Raw genomic sequence first — 18,371 nt, forward strand, 5'->3', positions numbered from 1 at the left:
GCAAAATTTTGACACAAAACATGATTTGATCAGCTGCTTTCAGGGCAGGTGAAAAAATCATGTACAACTTGAATTTCTGCTAAATTATTATTCCTTTAGGTCAATTTACATGGCTGTTTTTGGTATATTTGGTATATTTTGCTTAAAAGTAATAGTATGAAAGTTATACTAAAGCTTTGAAACTGCCAGATTGGAACTCTTCTGAACGATGACTGTAGAAATCATGGACAATAGCTACATGCCCTTCCATTCTATAGGAATGAAGCCAGAATTCCATTGCAAAGTTTTAAAATTGGGTTTTCAAGTTTGCACAGTAGAGACAAGAGTCAAAGTCAGGTACAACACCCACCACCAAGGTCAAGCGCATTGCATACTGCCTTCACTGAACTTACAACAGTAGCAATGGAGCAGTGCAAACTGAAAGCAGCAAAAGCAAATGACTTTTTCCCTGGATATCCAGTTTGTCTGGTGAGTGTAATGTATCAACAGTAAAAGCGCAGTTCGTGTGAGTTTTTTAACTTAATGCCATATTCAGGCACTTTGTAGTATCAGTGACAAATAATGGGACACGTTTTTCTAGCTAACACTAGGTTAACATTACATATGCTGGCAACTTACTAGTAAGATTAGCCTGCATGCCAAATTGTCTACAGACGAAACTTAAGTTGGTCCTTGGTTAGCCCTTCTTTATGATTGATTCTGGCATCCACACCACTGATTTTTTAATCATAAACATGTCACAATGTAAAAACAGAGCCAGTTTATTAGGAGCCTGGCCAATTTCCACCTTTATGCCAAAAATAAATGGCAGTGCTCAAAGAATGGAAGAAAATGGAGCTCAACAGCTAAAAACGAAAAGTTAAAATAGTTTCTAATCACTTGCCCAGAACTTTCTTTCAATTTTTGGAAGTAGAAGAATGTATTTCACTAAAAGAAACAAAGAAAACTCACCTATATACTTCCTTTTATCCACAACAAACAGGTTTTGGGCTAACGTTACTGCTAGGGAGTGCAGTTTTTTCTTGAGCTTGAGTTTACAAGCTCAAGTTTAAAAGCTCTATAATAGCAGTGTTAAAGTGCTTTATGTTACTCAGTGTCCAGGAAATAATGTTTAAGCATTTATAATCTATGATTTTTCTGAAACGCTCCATCTTAACCTATTCATTTTGGACTCGCTCGGGAGCTCCCTCTAATGTTTGAGGAAAATACTAAATATTACAGAGTGGTAATTCTCCTTTCTATAAATTTTCTGGTAGAAAGACACCATCTTTTATGTTAACCAAGATGTAAATCACTTAAACACAACTGTGTAACTACGTATTCTTACGATAGTATTATATCGTATATAGTAGAATAATGTTTTAAAAACTAATTTTTGGGGATAATAAAAAATGTGCCAATATCGGCAGCGAAAACTAAGTGTTTTAATTAGACATTGTAGATGGAAAGACAGTTTAGAGGAGAAAAATGGCATGGAAAATTGGCTATTTTGTCTTTGAAACACATGGGGATGAGCGGAGCTACACTTCATACTGCAGCCAGCCAACAGGGACATTTCAACTGTGGTTACTTCACTGTTTAGAGACGTTACACTGTCCACTGTTTTTTCATAGTCACTGGTTCTAAACAATGGTGCCACAATCAATAACGCTTCCTGTTCTTTTGAACTGTATGCTCAGAGCAGCTGCCTCCAGACTGGTGTTAGACCTAATACATCTACAAAACTACTGCCACATTTTATTACCATCCAACATCACTAATGGTCTTGGAGGGTATTGGAAAACTGCGATTTGACCAGTAAAAAGTTGTTTTGTTGGACTTGGACTAACAAAATACACCATCAAGCTTCGGTCTGAATGTGTTTAGAGCTCAAATATTCAAATTTAGGGTTGATTTCCTAATTTAAAAAATGATACCCTATCTGTTTTTGTCTAGGTTAATTATCCATCCATTTTCTAAGCCACTGTCAGGGTCACGGGAGGTGCTGGAGCCTATCCAGTCTTCGGGTGGAAGGCAGGATACATCCTGGACAGGTCGCCAGTCCATCGCAGGACAGACAGACACTCACACATTCACACTTAGGGGCAATGTAACATGTCCAATTGGCCTGACTGCATGTCTTTGGACAGTGGGAGGAAACCGGAAAACCCGGAGGAAACCCACGCAGACACGCAAACTCCACACAGAGAGGACCCTGGTCGCCCGGCCGGGGAATTGAACCCAGGCCCTCCTAGCTGTGAGGCGACAGCGCACTAGTACTTAGTGGTACTGGTGGTAGTATTTAGTATTGCATATTTTTTTATTATTGTAGTTTTTCTTATTTAGTACTGTTTAGTACTACTTTGTATGTAGTACTCTTTTTAGTATTCTGTCAGTTTTTGCATAAAAAGTTTAAACATATAAAAATATATTGTCTGCCAAAGATGAAAGTGCACTTCAGTCTTTAAACTCATTAAATGAACTGTTCTAAACAATGAGGCCACCCATCTGACAACACTTCCTGTCCTTTTTAACTGTATCTTCAGAGCAGCTGCCTCCTGAGACTGACTGGTGGTAGAAACAACACAGTTCTATTCAATTTCAGTGCCAAGTTTTCACTGCCATCCAGTCAGATTTGGAAACATGCCTCTCAAACTGCAGCGTGCAGTGGCTTTAAATCCTGATCCTGGAATACCATCACCCTGTGCTTTTAGTGTTGTTCCTCTTCCAACAAGCCTGATTCAACTCATCAGCTAATCAGCTTGCTGTCAGATGAGGACAAGTACTATGCAGTCTAAAGCCAGGATGGAAAACCCCACCCTAATGTAAAGCTGTTTGTTTCAAAGCTGAGTGAAACTTCAAAGTTGGCTAAACCAGAAGTAGCAGGTCATCTGCTGAAAGGCGATATGAGCTTTAAATGCTCTAACACAGCTATAATATCACATACTTGCGTTACTGTGGCTAACAGTAGACCCAAGTCGTCACAATGACCATAATAATAACCTTATTGTGGAGCCACACTTTAAAATTATGTCTATAAATGGGAACTGCATAGATTTTTTTTTTCAATGGCGCTGTAGAGAAATGTACCAAATTGGATTTCTTTCCAGTGGTGCTGATAGTAATCAGGGGTCACAATGTCTACAACACATATAGTCATTTTATTTACTACCAAAAATAGCGAGCCTATGGCTGAAGAAATATGTTTTCTTTGGCTAATATTTGCCTTAGAATGTGCCACTTCACCATGAATGCATTTTAAAAATGTTTTAGGCTAAAAGCTTATCTCCAAAGTCTCATAAAGTGCACGAGACATTCATCAGGCATGAGACAACGTATTTCTGTCACCATTTTTATGAATTCTGTCAAGTTCCTCTAGAATGGCACATTGCACAGTCACGATAACTAGCGGTCCTAGAATTAAACCTTTTTAAAGTAAAATGAAAACAATTTGTTGATACATGTATATACACAATTATATTTTGATGCTACAGCTCTACAATTTCATAAGTTGTATAATGCTGTTGTGGTGAATTTGATCTTATTAATTCTATAGTCGTAACATTAATTTCTATCATATTGGTTATTATAACTGTGTAGATCCTGGCTGAAGTTGATTCTGTGGGCCTCTGACTGAAATAGTAGTAGGATCTACTATTTCATACTATTATATACTATAGGGTATCAGTGGAGCTGAGAAAAGAGGCATCTGGCTTGAAAGGGGCCCCCTGAATGTAAACAATGCCTAGATATGGGATTAGGTGACCAAGGTCATTCTGGAAAAGAATGTATGTTAAATACCAAATATGGCTTGAGAGGGGCCATACATCGAAACTGAGGCTATCTTAACAGGTATAAAAACAAGGAGCTGGAATGTTTGGGAGAGAATATTGGCGGTTCTCTCCAAGCTGTTTCGCGAAGGCTTGTCTGTGACTTCGACCTCTCAATGCTAATAAACATCTTTTTATGCAAGAGACGGGTGTTACCGAAGAGTTTGTTCCTACACCTTCACAGCATCGCTACTAAATAAACCACACTGTAAAAAACAAATACATTTTATTTATGACCAGAATTATGAACAAAGCTGTAGATCAGTGGTTCCCAACCTGGTCCTCATGGCAGATGTTTCGCTATTAGGAATTGTTAAGAATTGGGTCGGAGCAAAAATGTGGACTGTCTGGGGGGGCCCTAAAGGCCGCAGTGGGAACCACTGCTGTAGATGATTCTGAAATAAATGAAAAAGCTGTAAAACACTGACAGTGAAGTTATAATAAAGTTAAGGTTGGAGTGCTTTATTTTTGAAACGTGGCCATCACAACTTGTATGGGAAAGATGGTAAAAAATCTTGATCACATCTTAAGAAATAACTATTAATAGATCATTACAGTGTATTATTTATCATTTAATAAGCTCTTAATGTTACCTGAAAACTTGGAATATTGAATAAAACATCTCAAAAGACCTTTTAGAGTCTAACTTGGAATATTTCAGTCTATTAGTGATTAAAATAACAGCAATTATTATTTTTATTATGACGTGATTCCAAACTTTTGGATGCTAGTGATTGTACATACACAGACACTAGTTAAAAAAAAGCTTTTTTTAATATTCCAAATGAAATAAAAAATAGCAGTTTGTTTAGATCAAAACACAGAAAACAAACCAATTAGCAACAAGGACATGTAGGACTGGGGTGAAAAAAAAAAAAAAATCAACAAATCAGGACAAAGTGATTCATTATTTCAGTAGTATTAGGTATTTTAAATGACATATTCAGGATGTTTATGATGGTTTCCAGCTGTGGGACAGAACCCATTGCTTTTTCACCCCAAGCCTGAGCTTCACAAACATAAAAAACAACAACAACAACAAAAAAAAGAAAAACCACAACAAATGTAGTTCTGAAAATACAAACATCCATCCATCCATTTTTTGGGGTTGGGGCGCTGGAGCCTATCCCAGCAGTCATCGGGCGGAAGGCAGGGTACACCCTGGACAGGTTGCCAGTCCATCGCAGGGCAGAAAATACAAACATTTACAATTATTAAATCTTTCATGCCAGAGGTCATGGTTCTGAGGTGAAAGGCAGCAAAGTTTCAGCCTTTAACTCCTTCAGTTCATGCAAGTGACTTTTTCTTTCTTTTTTTTTTCTTTTTTTAGCAGAATGGGCTGTTACTCGAGGCCTGCTCAAGCATGAAATCTAAACCTGTATTCGCAACTATTAGACCTGACCCGACTGGCCCGACTGGTACTGCTGAAATCCAATCCTGACCCAAACCTGCTCAAACACACCAACAGATGGATAATTGTAGACTTTTTTCACAGGGCTTTGTTTTATTACTAAGCACTTTAGGGCAACTAACAATGATTTCTATATTTCCATATAAAAAATACAAGGATTACTACTGGTTTTGCACTACAATCTTTCAAAGCATTAAATACTTCCATATCTTCTTCATAATTTGCAACATGCCCTCAAAAACACCGTTTTACTCAAGATGCAGAAACAAAGGAACAACATACGAACAATCTTCCATGGCAGTATGCATACTAACACAGAGATGGCTTGATTCTGCTTCGCATTGCTATTAAAATGATTTCTCTTCCCATGTTAACGCAAAGACAAAATGATTTACTTTGTGTGGTCGGTTAACACCATATAATCAAAACTGATATTACAGAGCAGAGAGATGCAGCCAGGTCTGACACACAGCGTCTTGAAGCGTTTAAAAAATTGTTCACGTGAGAATTCTGAAAACAGTGTATAAAAAAAGCTTGCTTTTCACAAGCTCTGATTACAAAAATATCCATATCGGTATGGATGAGCAGCTCTGTGTGCATTAGTGCGAATTAGTGTGAATTATTTTGATAAACCACTGAAAAGCAGACCACACACACCTCTGATTAGTTTTACTACAGTTTATTCACCACAGTGAGCTCGAGGTCGTTTTCTGCTTTCCAAGTATTCAGCCTGGTGAATATTTTTCTTTTACTGCCCCATTGTTGAAATGTCTGCATGATTTAGGCCATGTTTCATGTAAAGTATTTGTACATGATGTCACTCAGTCATTTTAAACTTTTAATATCAAACCACCTACAGACAGCCTGTACCTGTTTTACTTAATCATATTTATTCGTAACTTTTATTTTTGTGTTAGTTCTCCTTAGTTCTTTATCCCTTTTTATTTAATTTTATTTTTAAGTTTTTTTATCATTACTTTTTTAAATTTGTGATATTGTATTATTACCTTACTAATTTCTTATCTACTTTTGATCTTAATTTCTTACCATTTAAATCTCAAGTTCTATTTTTATCTACTTTTATCTTTTATTCACTGTTATTTTAAATTTTCTTTTAATTTAAAATGATTAAATGTAGTTATTATTTTGTTTGTCACGTCAATCCCTGTTTTTGTAAATGCTCGGCTACACTGAAAATGAGGGTTGCCCTCAATGTACTTCCGAGTCAAAATAAAGGTTGATTGATTGATATGAGGGCATATAGGGGCAAGGCTATTGCAACTGATATGTAAATAAGGTAATCAATGAGCCAAATTTCAGTGCATGTACTGAAAATGAATATTATATCAGTCTGGCAGTTTCTAACTCACATCATGCCAACGTTATTTGCAAATACGTGACTTGTGAGGGAAGCAAAGTTAACACCATTCTAACTTTTAACACCATTAATGAGATAAAACACTTTAGAGTACATCATACAACTGAGTACAGGAGTCACTTCTGAATGTCTATAAAGCTGAAATTGCCTTTTTATGTGGCAGCTTTTCATTTCATTTCACACTCCACCTTCAATGGAGCAGCAGTTACATTCTGCCATCTGTAGAGCCGCTTAAATGTAAGTGCTGCATCATTTAAGGTGGAGCGGAGAATAAGAAGCCAACTTCAGCTTCAGTGAATTTCTCAAGTCATTTATCTCATATGTGGGTCCAGTATATTCATGCTTCCAACTGTCATAAACTGATGGAATTGGGAAAATTCCGGCAATTCCTTCATGTCCTTTATGCAGGCACCTTCAGATGCAGTGGACTAGACAGTAGGAGGTGATTGAGGGTCTGCTCTGTTTTAATTTCCATTTCAGCTGTGAATGAAACACCCCTGACTCAACCACTCAGCTAAACAGGATAATATTAACGTGGTTTGTACCGTTTGTACGTTGCCTTATTTTTACTTATTTGTTGTACGTCGGTATAACAGTTCTGATTAAACTCCCAACTGAGGAAGAATTTCGACTACATGCCAAAAAGCAAAACTGTGCTCTTTGTGAAAAAAATCTGGCATTCATGCTCAACAGTAAAGCCTGAGTCTGTTGTGCAGTTGTGTCGCCAAAAGCACTTTGCTCAGCAAAACATTTTATCTTGATTTTACCTGCAATTTTTGTGTGAAAATAATTCAAGTTTGTAAGACTGCAGTATGTTTACCGCCCACTTATGATCGACAACAACAGTGCAGTCATTTGAAAATACAATTTAAGGCATATAAACATTTGGCCACAGAAGCTGTAAGGCTTCACATGAGTTTGTTGCAGTGTTACCGCTGTTAAAAAAATTTACGCCATGGTGTTTTTAGGGTGGTTATGTATTGTCATTCCATCTCCCACATCCTTAGATTGGTACTAACATACACAACTCATGCTAAAGACCAATCGGCAATCGGTACTAGTAGTGAAGCCGTATGCTGGTTAAAATTCTTCTTAAAAAGGTACAATTTGTGAGATTTTTAGATCAAAACATTCCAAAAGTAACTACCGACAGAATGTGAAGAAATAACAGTTTTACCAGTTTTAGTTGCTATGATAAGCATGTTAACCAGCTAGCCCCATCCCATCCTATCTCGTAATACCACTTTCTACCTTAAGAGGCATTAGTGAGTCACTGTTTTGTTAAGTCTGTCTCAGTGCAACACGAGAAGATGAAGAAGTGGCACTGCCCTAGGTACCACCCCCCATTAGACTATTTAAGGACATGTAGCTAATGAAAGGTAACAGTAAACTTAAAGATGGCTGAAGCTGTTGGCAAGCAACCGTTATCACCACTGCCACCTGCTGCAGGCAAGACACCATGTTCGGAAGCAAAGAAAAGATGTGACATAAACAGAAACAAAAAAATGCTTTGGTGCAAGGCCAAAGTTTGATGTTGAACTTGCAACATTTCTTCTAGACTGGTAAGAAGGGAGGAAGAGTCAATAAGGAGGAGGAGGGATTATGCTGTCCCCATTTGTTTGGATTGTGGAGTATGAACTTACCAGGTTGCATCTGACCTATTCCTTGTTTAAGGATATTATACTACTAGGCTACAAATAAGTGCAGATAGCACAAACAATACAATGCAGAACACACAAATTCTCTCACCTGTCATGTAGTGAGTTGCAATCTGAGGTATGTTACTCAATTGTTGAAGAAGCAGACATCAGAATGTAATGAGTTAAAGGGGGAAAAGAGAATGGAAGGAAAAGTCTCTTAGGGTTAGCTGTTCACTATAAGCCTGGCATGAAGCCTGCCAGGCTTGCCCCAGCACAGCCCTCTGTCTGCCAGACACATTATAAAGGGGGAGACAAGTCACTGGTTGGAAAATAAATGGGAAAGCTCAAAACACTCAACATGGTGTCTGTTAACAGGGAAAATCCTGCCCTTCTATAAAAAGAGCCATTTGGCTTGCTCGTAAAGCCACAAGTGAGAAAAAAATTGAAAAATTCTCAAAAATGGGAAGGGCATACCAGAGTTGAACCAGAGGGGTGCTGCAGAGGCAGAACTGACCATGATAAAAATGAGATTTTTACAGTTTGGAAATGTGTTCACATTTTAAGCAAGACTGGTATATTTCGTTATTATATGCATTTCAGCTGTTAATTAAAAAAGTCTTAAAGTGTAGTTACTCTTTAAAAGAGATAGGAGCCTTTTTATGTGATAGTAGTTTTGTATGACTGTAAATACCTGCCCAGTGTTTTGCCATGGTGACTGTTAAGTGGACAGACTTTCCTATAGGGACGTTGGCACCCTCTACAGTACCCCTCGCTCAGCGAGCTGCTTTGGCAACACTGTGGTCTCTTGGTCCTTGATATGAGCCAAGAGGCACCGAAGCATATATAGCGCATAATGTGAGTAACTATAATACGTAACAAATTCCAGCAGTGTCTGATGCTTGTAGATGAATGCAAGAACCATGTGTCAGACAAATAACATATGTGGGCATAAAACAATAGTTAGCAAATATAAATATTTACCAAGCTCAGAGAAGCTGCTGTGTGCATACTTGCACTCATCTTGATCTTTTCTGCTCTTACCATTTAGTTTTTACAAAATAGATTTACCTCAGTTATTAAATATGGTTCTTATTAAAAGTATAGGGACAGAACAAAGCACTCCTGTCAATCTACAAAAATAAGTTTACTTAAGAATTCAAAATGCACATAAACATACTACTCCGTAATATATATACCAATGCCTTGAGAAATCTTAATTAATTAAACCGTGAAATGTTCGGCCACTACTAATGGGTGTATACCTCACAAAACAACTAGCGGTCCATCTCTACATAATTTAAATTAAAGCCCCTGTCAACATGTTTCAATATTTACATTTTTTGTTTTAGTGTTTTACTAATAAAGATAAGCAGCGTTAAGCAGTGTAATACTTGAGGCATTTGTATTAATATATATATAAAATTCAACAGTAGATAAATGCTCCAAAAATTCCAAGGTGCTGTCTGTTTTTAAATCATGTGAGCCTGTCAGAACACATAATGAATGACAGTAGCTTCTCCAAGGTAACATGAACTACCCAGCTCCAGTGGAAGGGTCGAGTGACTCCGCCAACTGTGTTGTTCAGCCCTCATAACTTTCATAATAAACACCATGAACAAATTTAGAAAAGCTTAATTAATCTACTTGCTAGGCATATTGGCCAGGAGTCGATGCAGCAGGACAGTAGTCATGTTATGTGAGGGAGAAGAATGCAAGTAGCTGATGTATACATATGGCTAACTCTGATTGGTACTTTGGCAGATCTGATGTCACCTGTGCCAAATTTTGTCCCACTCAACTCAAGGCAAATAGAAGAAAATGGCAGAAAAAGTCATTTCAAAAAGCTCTCAACAGGAAAGACCAACATCTTTCTCATTCAATTCATGATAAAAACATGACAAAAACAATAATATTTAGAAGAAAATCATGAAAATGAGTAGACAGGGGCTTTAAAGGATTTTGATATGTGCTTCACAGAGTAATAACAATTCCATCCTCCTCCATGGCCCCCTGAGGCACCATGAGGCGTTGCCGTATGTCTGAGCGCAACATGCCCAGGATATCATGGGTGCTGGAGGTGCTCTGTCTGAATGCTGGGCTGCTTCTATAGTGATGCTGGTGGGTCATTTCTCGGTGCAGTGGGGTACTGGGCTCATGAGTGTCCATTAGATTTAGGCTGGGCTGTGAGCGGCAATAGGCTGGAGAGCAGTGGCGCCCAAGGCATCGGTAGCGATCATGAGCATTGTGGCGAGAAGACTGGAATGATGTTGAAGTATTGGAGCTGTGCTTAACATGTCTCTCAGTAATCACGTCTGAATCCTCATCACTTTCATAGCCATTTCTTGTCCAGACATGGGATCCCATAATCACAGGCAATCCTGGGTAACTTATTGAACCTTCACCTTCAACAAGACGTCCTGGGCTTGGAGAAATATAACTGTGACTCCTTACGTTGTTGCGCTGGTTTGCTGGTTTCACGGTAATGATGAGGTTGTGGCTATTGGCAACCATCATGTCAGTCACTTGATCCAGAGACTTACCCATCACATCAATGCTATTGACCTCCAACACCTGGTCGTTAATAGCCAACAGTCCAGTACTCTCAGCTAGTCCACCAGGAACCATCCTTGAGATGAAGATGCCTGGAACCTTCTCCAGACCGTGGGGGGTGACCCTGACTGTGGTTCCATCACGTATGTAGAAACCCAGAGGTTTTTCCGAGCCCTGGCTGTAGAGACGAACTCTTCTGTGGCACTTTGGTAGGATGTCCACATCGATTATGGAGGAGACTGGGCGGAAATTCTGTGGCGTGCCGATCTGAATGCATGGTCTTCTGCGGCCGATGTCACCACGTGCCGTCGCTGTGGATTTCTTTCGCCTTATCACACTGTCTGTGCTGATGGTAGCCCGATCAATTTCATCTGTAAAAGATTAAATATTTACTTAAAGCAAGTACCGCTGCCCTATGTCTTTTCTTTATAATATATAAGCTAGGGATGCACCGATTTCCGGGCTGATTCCAATGTTCAATATTCTTCATGTTTGTATCTTCCAATGCCAAAATATTTATAAAATGTAGAAACTGGGAATACTTAGATTAGCATTATAAATAAATACACAATGACACATAGGGTTACAAGTGCAGTACGATAAATAAAATACTGACATCAAATATCACTTAGAAATTTCAGTCACATTTAAACATCACAATATTTTTCTATGCAATTATCTGCTGATATACACGAGTATACACATATATAATGCATACGTAAATATCATTATACACATATAATAATCTTGCCAAAATACCAAACAAAAAGAAAAAGATACAGTTGTATGCAAAAGTTTGGCCGTCCTTTGTCAAATTGCGTTTTGTGGACAGATTTGTGAAAATTGGCATGCCACAGAACACACTTCTGCACATTTACAATTATTTAATTACAAATTACTGTATATTTACTAACTTAACACTTTGGAAAAACAATTAAAGACAAAATCTAGCATGTACAAACCTCTACATCTAAGAAGATGCCAGAGCTTTTATTATGCAAAACTATTTCACTATACTACTTATTGTACTATTATAATGGAAATTATTATGAAAATTAGTAACCCTCCTTTCCTCACATGTTGGATTGAGGACATGCACTATTTTCTGAGCTTGGAAAAATTTAATAATCTATAAAGCGCTCATCCAAGTATTTGGACAAAGTATTTGGGAAAAACATCCTGAATTTTTAAGGTAAATTTATTGTAAACAAAGTTTTATTCCAAGTAATTTTGTGGACCATTTCCATTTGTCTGCTGATCCTGAAATGATCACATAATGAAAAGGGCAGCGTGGATTTTCAAGTTAAAAAAATTTATATAAAAAAAAAGTGCAGCAGTAATATATTTCTTCATCTATGTATTCTGTTTAAATGCAGCAGAATGTAATTCAACTTAGAGATTTTTGTAACCTTTTCTATGTTCATTGATGTATTTTGTTAAATTGATACTGTATATCCATTAGTACTCATGACATATCTTAAAACTTCACTTTTGCTTTTCCAGTTATGGTTTGTGCATCGCTAAAAAGGACTGAAAATTCTGTTTTACTGCACCTCGAGCTCCACCTCAGTCCGTGATGAAACAGAAGACATTTGGTTCACTAATGCATAGAAATTGGCAGCAACTGTGCAAATGTTTACGCCCTCAGCTGTGGTAGCAGGTGCTTTGGCCAGAACACAATAAACTATCCAACCCACTCTTTTCTATCCGAAATTGTAGTGTTTAAGAAGACTGCCAGGTTTTTTTTTTCTTCTCCTTCATATGAGTTCTCAATTGAGAGTTACTCCGCATTGTTTAGGGCTTAGCAGAAGGCTAATGTGTGGACACTGCTAATTTACGTGGACGGCTGTTTCTTTCCATCTCCTCCTCCTCCTTCCCCTCTACAGTCATTACAGACTATGTCCCGCCTCCGCACACAATTGCTTTCCACCTCAGTAATGTGCATTCCTCAAGTGCGCTGAGAGAGGGCAGTAGATGAGAAGAAAATCAAGGGTGGATGTACCAGAGCTGGTTTATGAGGAGCCTGGCCACTTCCTATTTCCCCTGTTATATCAAACACATGACAGCATGACGCCAGACGGCACCAACAAGCAAGTCCTCACTAAATGGAGCTCAACAGCTAAAAACTTGCCTAGAATTTTCCTTTAATTTTAAAAAGTAAAAGGGTGCATTTCACTAAAAAAGCAAAGAAAACAGCAAAAGGTTTTGGGCAGTACGGTGCTGGCATTACTGCTACTGGTGAACAGAACAGCTCATTGGATGTTCGCGCTCGCAGACATTATGGACGTACATGAGGTGCCATTTTAAACTCCTATAACTCAAGGCCAAAAGCTTGTAAAAATATAACAGCACTGTTAAAATGTTTTATGCTATTTAGTGTTCATTGTTCAAGTGACTATTCTTTTACATGAAAAATGTTTAAGCACATATTCAGCTAGGGTGGAGAAACTCTGACTTCAAATGAGGATATTGCCGGTCGGTGGAAGGAGCACTTTGAAGAACTCCTTAGTCCGGGAGACATGCCTCCCTCATGGGAGTCAGTGCCGGAGGCTCCGTTTCACTGATGGATGTCACTGAGGTAGTTGGCAAGCTCTTCAGTGGCAAGGCACCGAGGGTGGATGAGATTCGTACAGAGAAGCTTAAGGCTCTGGATATTGTGGGGCTGTCGTGGCTGACGCTTCTCTGCAATATTGCATGGACCTCAGGAACAGTACCCTTGGACTGGCAGACTGGGGTGGTGGTCCCCATTTTTAAAAAAGGGGACCGGAGGGTGTGTGCCAACTATTGGGGTATCACACTGCTCAGCCTCCCTGGGAAAGTCTATGCCAAGGTGCTGGAAAGGAGACTCCAACCGATAGTTGAACCTCCAATTGAGGAGGAACAATGCGGATTCCATCCTGGCCGCTGGCTGGGAGTAGGCCTGCAGCAGTAATGCGGTCACTGTACCGGATTGAAGAGGGAGCTGAGCCATAAGGCAAAGCTCTCCGTTTTACCGGTCGGTCTACATCCCGACCCTCACCTATAGTCATGAGCTGTGGGTAATGACTGAAAGAATGAGATCGCGAATAGAAGCGGCAGAAATGAGCTTTCTTCGCAGGGTGGCGGGCTACACTCTATTCAATAGGGTGAGGAGCTCAGCCATCTGGGAGGAGCTCAAAGTGGAGCCGCTACTCCTCCACATTGAGAGGAGCCAGCTGAGGTGGTTCGGGCATCTGATTCGGATACTCCCTGGACGCCACCCGGTGGGGGTGTACCAGGCACGGCCTACCCCGGGGTCGTCCTAGGACCTGCTGGAGGGATTACATCTCCAAGTTGGCCTGGGAGCGGCTTGGAGTCCCTGGAAATGAGCTGGAGGAAGCTGCCGGGGACAGGGTCATCTGGGATTCTCTGCTCTCCCAACTGCTACCGCGACCCTATCTGGATTAAGTGGTTAACGACGACGATGATGATGATGACAATGATGATGTTTAAGCATTTATAATCTATGATTTTGCTCAAATGCTCCATCTTAGCTTCATTTTAGACTTGCTGGCGAGTACCTTCTAGTATTTAAGAAACCTGGCAGGCATTACAGAGTGGTAATCCTTCTCTCTACAAGTTGTCTGGGTGGAATCAAGGAAGCAATGCACTGTATAATGAATATGTGTGATTTCTTCAATGTCCCCTATACTGTCATATGCAAAAGTTTCCAGACCTCAACTGACGTTTTGTTGATTTTTGACCTATACAGAGAACAACCTTCTGTACATTTTAATTTGACTTTTAATTTGACTATTATATAAATATATAGAAATTGTGCACTACAATGTGCAGAAAACAATGTGTTAGTTTAGTTTTACTTAAAAAAAATGAACAAAACATGTAATTAGACCAAAATCAAATCTTTCAAAATGCTTGTACATTTCAATAAGTCTTAGTGGTAGAAAGTTCAATGTTTTTTTTTCTTTTTGTAGATTCCACATAATTTTAACAGAACTAAAAATAGGTTTGGAGAATGGATTGGGGCTGTAGAAAATAGCAAGCCAATATTAAGCATTTTTCCAGTTTATCAATGTCATTGCTTGAACTTTCTTCTTCACTGATAATTTTTTGTTAGGAATCTGAAGCACCGACAATCAAAAAACAAACTACCGTGCGGACCAGAACTGCTTCTATAGTGGTTTGAATGCATTGGGAATATTTGTGCCTATGCAGACAAGCCTCCAGAAAGCAATAAATTATTTGTAACCATAACTTATTGCTTTCAAATGCAATACATTTACTGTTCTATGTATTTGGTTAGTGTAGGCTTTTAAAGCAGGGGTTTACAACTCCAGCCCTAAGCGGTTGGTGTCCAGCAAGCACAGTTTTGTGATTTACCTGCTCTAACACATCTGATTACACTTATCTGTTAATTGTCAGGTTGAGTGGGTGTGTTTGAGCAGGGAAACCTCCAAACTGTGCTGGACACCGGCTATCTAGGACTAGAGTTGTGCACCCCTGGTACAAAGATAACTTTAAAATGTTTTCAGTTACTACTTTTGCAAGCTTTTCTGTCCAAAGCACTTTATTTTTTATGTTCTAATATTGATTCAGTGTATTCGTATCAGTATTGGCCCAGAAAAAAGCATCAGTCGACCCCTTTAGGTAAGACTGCAGTGATATAGGCATGCAGTTTGAAAGATGCCCGTCACTGCGGTAAATTCTTCTTACTTGCCTTGTAGCTTCAGTGCAAAACTAAAGAATCAAACTTCAACATGATTTGGCTGAACAAGTACATCTGAGGCAAGAGAAAAAATGTATCACTTTGATTTTTTGTTTAACTATTAATTTAACACTTTGATTTAACAATTTGATTTGCTTGTATGGTGTCTCCCAGTTTGTAGCTGACCTCTTCAAAACAATATCACCAGTCCATTTGAACATGGCCAGAAGAGTTCAGCATGCAAACAAACCCACCACGAGGGACCAGGAAGCAATTACTCTCAAGTGCACATAATTCCTGACTAAATAAATTGCTTCCTATTCCGGGCAGAAGGGCTGTGAGCAAAACTGCCCGACCTGATGGATGCCCTGATAAACTGCCTGTATCATGCAGCATTTAGCAGGGAAAGTACGGTACATTGTGGTGATACTTTCGTTCTTAGTCAATAGTTACATTTTACTGCACATTGAAATTTGAGTGCAAATGTTAAAAGACAGAAATATTTTCAGTCTGGATCAGGTATATCCATACTGTAAAACTGCAGTATATTCTCTCTCAATTATAGTATGGAAAGAAAGAAAGAACAGAATGGAATGAGCATAATAATGTGGTAGATTAAAGGGGAATTAACCCATTTTCCATGTGATTTTATGCACAGTGGTATTACCAGTGACCCATTTAAACAGATTCAGCATTAAATCTTTTTCAATTGCTTAAGCCAATTCAATTCTTTTATATGTGAGTCTTAAATTGATGCTTGAGTTAGGCAGTTTTGGATGCTTGAGAGACTCAGTTCATGTATGAGCTGTACGGATACTGTATGGTACATTCTGATATTTTAAAAAGACTTCCATTTTGCTTTCTTTTTTATTTCAAATAAGCAAGGTCTTCCAAGGTGTGGGCCCTTTCATAATGACATTCGACACTGATCAATTTAGAGGATATCAGGACAATTTCAATTTCAAATTACCCTACCACTCTTTCTTACAGTAAGAAATGATGCCCGATATACTTTTAAATAAGTCCAAAAGGGTTATGCAGTGTTTATTGTTTAGTGTTATGTAATTAATTCATTATTTATTATTTAATAAATCTGGCCACTAATGTAATCGATAGTGATGGGTATCGATATATTAGAACTGGCTGATTACCTTCCTGCTGAATGAAGATGCGCAGTAGCGACTGCGCAGTGGACACTGCCTTGCAGAAGTTTTCGTCGTTATTAATGGGCAGCAGTTCTCCATGGACATCGGCATAGCTGACGAAAAGTTCCACGTGACAGAGGTGGTGTAGGCTCTGGAGAAGCTGGAGAAAGTCCTTAAAGATCCCAGGCTCACAGCGATCAAGAGAAAACCTCCTAAATTCTGCACCAAACTGAAGGAGAAAAAGAGGTCAAATCTTAACAGAACCTAATGCTGATCACATCAAGTTCACTGTTATAACCCACTGATTTTAGAACAGAGGATAAATGTCTGGATAAGGGGTTTCCATGTCAAGCCAGCAGTAACTTACTTGATAAGCTATTTCCAAAACCTTGCCTCTGTATAGGCTTTAGTACCAGATGTGGCTGGTCAAACTTCCTCAGTTACTTGAAGGGCACATATCCTATTTTTTTCCCCCTGGTGAGGCCAGGCCAGTTTCTGTGGTGGTTCGCAAAGATGTCGTAATTCAATTTTACATTTTCCAGCCTCTCTTTATCCTTTAGAGTTCACCATACTATTTTTGTTACTGTGCCTTTAAGACTGATATATATAAATTAGCTCTTTTCTGACTGCCTGGTATTGTTCCTTACTCAAAAAGCAATCCCAGCTTAAACACTCCTTATAATGTCACTGTGAATGGGCGGGGCTGCTGAATAGCTGAATAGGTGGATAAATGTAAAGGTGTTGGCTTTTATGACATCACAAAAACAAAGAAATCTAAACTTAGTTTCCATATATGGACCGTATGGCGTGTAGAGCGACACTTTAACAGTGTTTACAGCATTTTATACTTCAAAAAAGTGACATGGAAAATTTACAGGAATATTTTATAGGAAATTAATCTACATGTTATTTCACACTTATGATTTAAATGATTTTATTCTGGATCAGCAAATGAACTGCCTAGTCTCTTTCACTTTTGAGCTTTAGCATTTTATCTTGAACCAAAGAGAAGAACGGCGCCTGACAAGCAACACTTGCTCCACTGATAGATGCGGGATGTGCACAAGTTCAAGGAACTTCCTTCAGGAAACTCAGTACCGGTTTTACTCCTGTTCACTTTTATCGAGCTACTTTCATTATTTCCCTGAACTAACGACACTTTTACTAAAGTACCAGTAGCTTCTCATTAATGCTAACCTCTCAGATGCTAACGTTAATTGTGAGTTTCAGTTGAGCGCTCGAGCTCGTGGTAGCCACTGAGGCACGTCCCAGAGATTTCAAACAGACGACAGAAGGACGTGTAGCAATGATATAAGGATTAAGCGGCTCTTTATACCGTAAACTGACCTTGCTTTTGACCTCGACGACTGTGCAGTAGCGCAAAGACATGGATTTACTCAAGCTCCGGATCATGTCCTCTGGTTTTCAGGATCTACAGAGAGGACGGCGACGTCTGTGCCTCTTTCCTGTGTGAGTAAACTGCGACCAACAGGGGCTCCAGTTGAATGGACGGAAAACAGATTGAGGGTCTGTCAGTGGCGCTGAGGAGGAGCTCGAAACAATCACAATGGCATCACTTCCCCTGTTGTTAGCTTACACTGGAAGTCCAAACTGCCTTCAACCTTACATTGCTTATTCAGTCTCCTCTGAACTTTTGCCCCTCAGCCAAGGGAGGATTCAAAGCAAGCCCGCCAAAAACTCAGAATCACTGACGTGTTATGTCAAAATGATCTCATCTTCAGACATTCAGACAG

The 18,371-nt window shown here is 39.1% G+C and overlaps 1 protein-coding gene across 1 annotated transcript; it reads right to left on the bottom strand.

Annotated features, from left to right (window-relative positions):
- Window positions 1-6,382: 6,382 nt before the first annotated feature.
- Window positions 6,383-18,138, bottom strand: pard6ga (par-6 family cell polarity regulator gamma a). The gene is made up of 3 exons (XM_017715991.2): window positions 17,965-18,138; window positions 16,624-16,846; window positions 6,383-11,159 (listed from the first exon to the last, which is right to left on the bottom strand). The coding sequence occupies exons 1-3, from the start codon at window positions 18,028-18,030 to the stop codon at window positions 10,210-10,212; spliced, it is 1,239 nt and encodes a 412-aa protein (XP_017571480.2). The 5' UTR covers window positions 18,031-18,138; the 3' UTR covers window positions 6,383-10,209.
- Between the last annotated feature and the right edge of the window lie 233 nt (window positions 18,139-18,371).

Source organism: Pygocentrus nattereri, chromosome 3, assembly GCF_015220715.1.
Source record: "Pygocentrus nattereri isolate fPygNat1 chromosome 3, fPygNat1.pri, whole genome shotgun sequence".
Taxonomy (NCBI): domain Eukaryota; kingdom Metazoa; phylum Chordata; class Actinopteri; order Characiformes; family Serrasalmidae; genus Pygocentrus; species Pygocentrus nattereri.

Coding starts and splice junctions, on each gene's coding strand:
- pard6ga (XM_017715991.2), bottom strand. CDS start 18,030: ATGATCCGGAGCTTGAGTAAATCCATGTCTTTGCGCTACTGCACAGTC. Junction 16,847..17,964: donor TCGTCGAGGTCAAAAGCAAG/GTCAGTTTACGG, acceptor TTTCTCCTTCAG/TTTGGTGCAGAATTTAGGAG. Junction 11,160..16,623: donor CATCTTCATTCAGCAGGAAG/GTAATCAGCCAG, acceptor AATCTTTTACAG/ATGAAATTGATCGGGCTACC.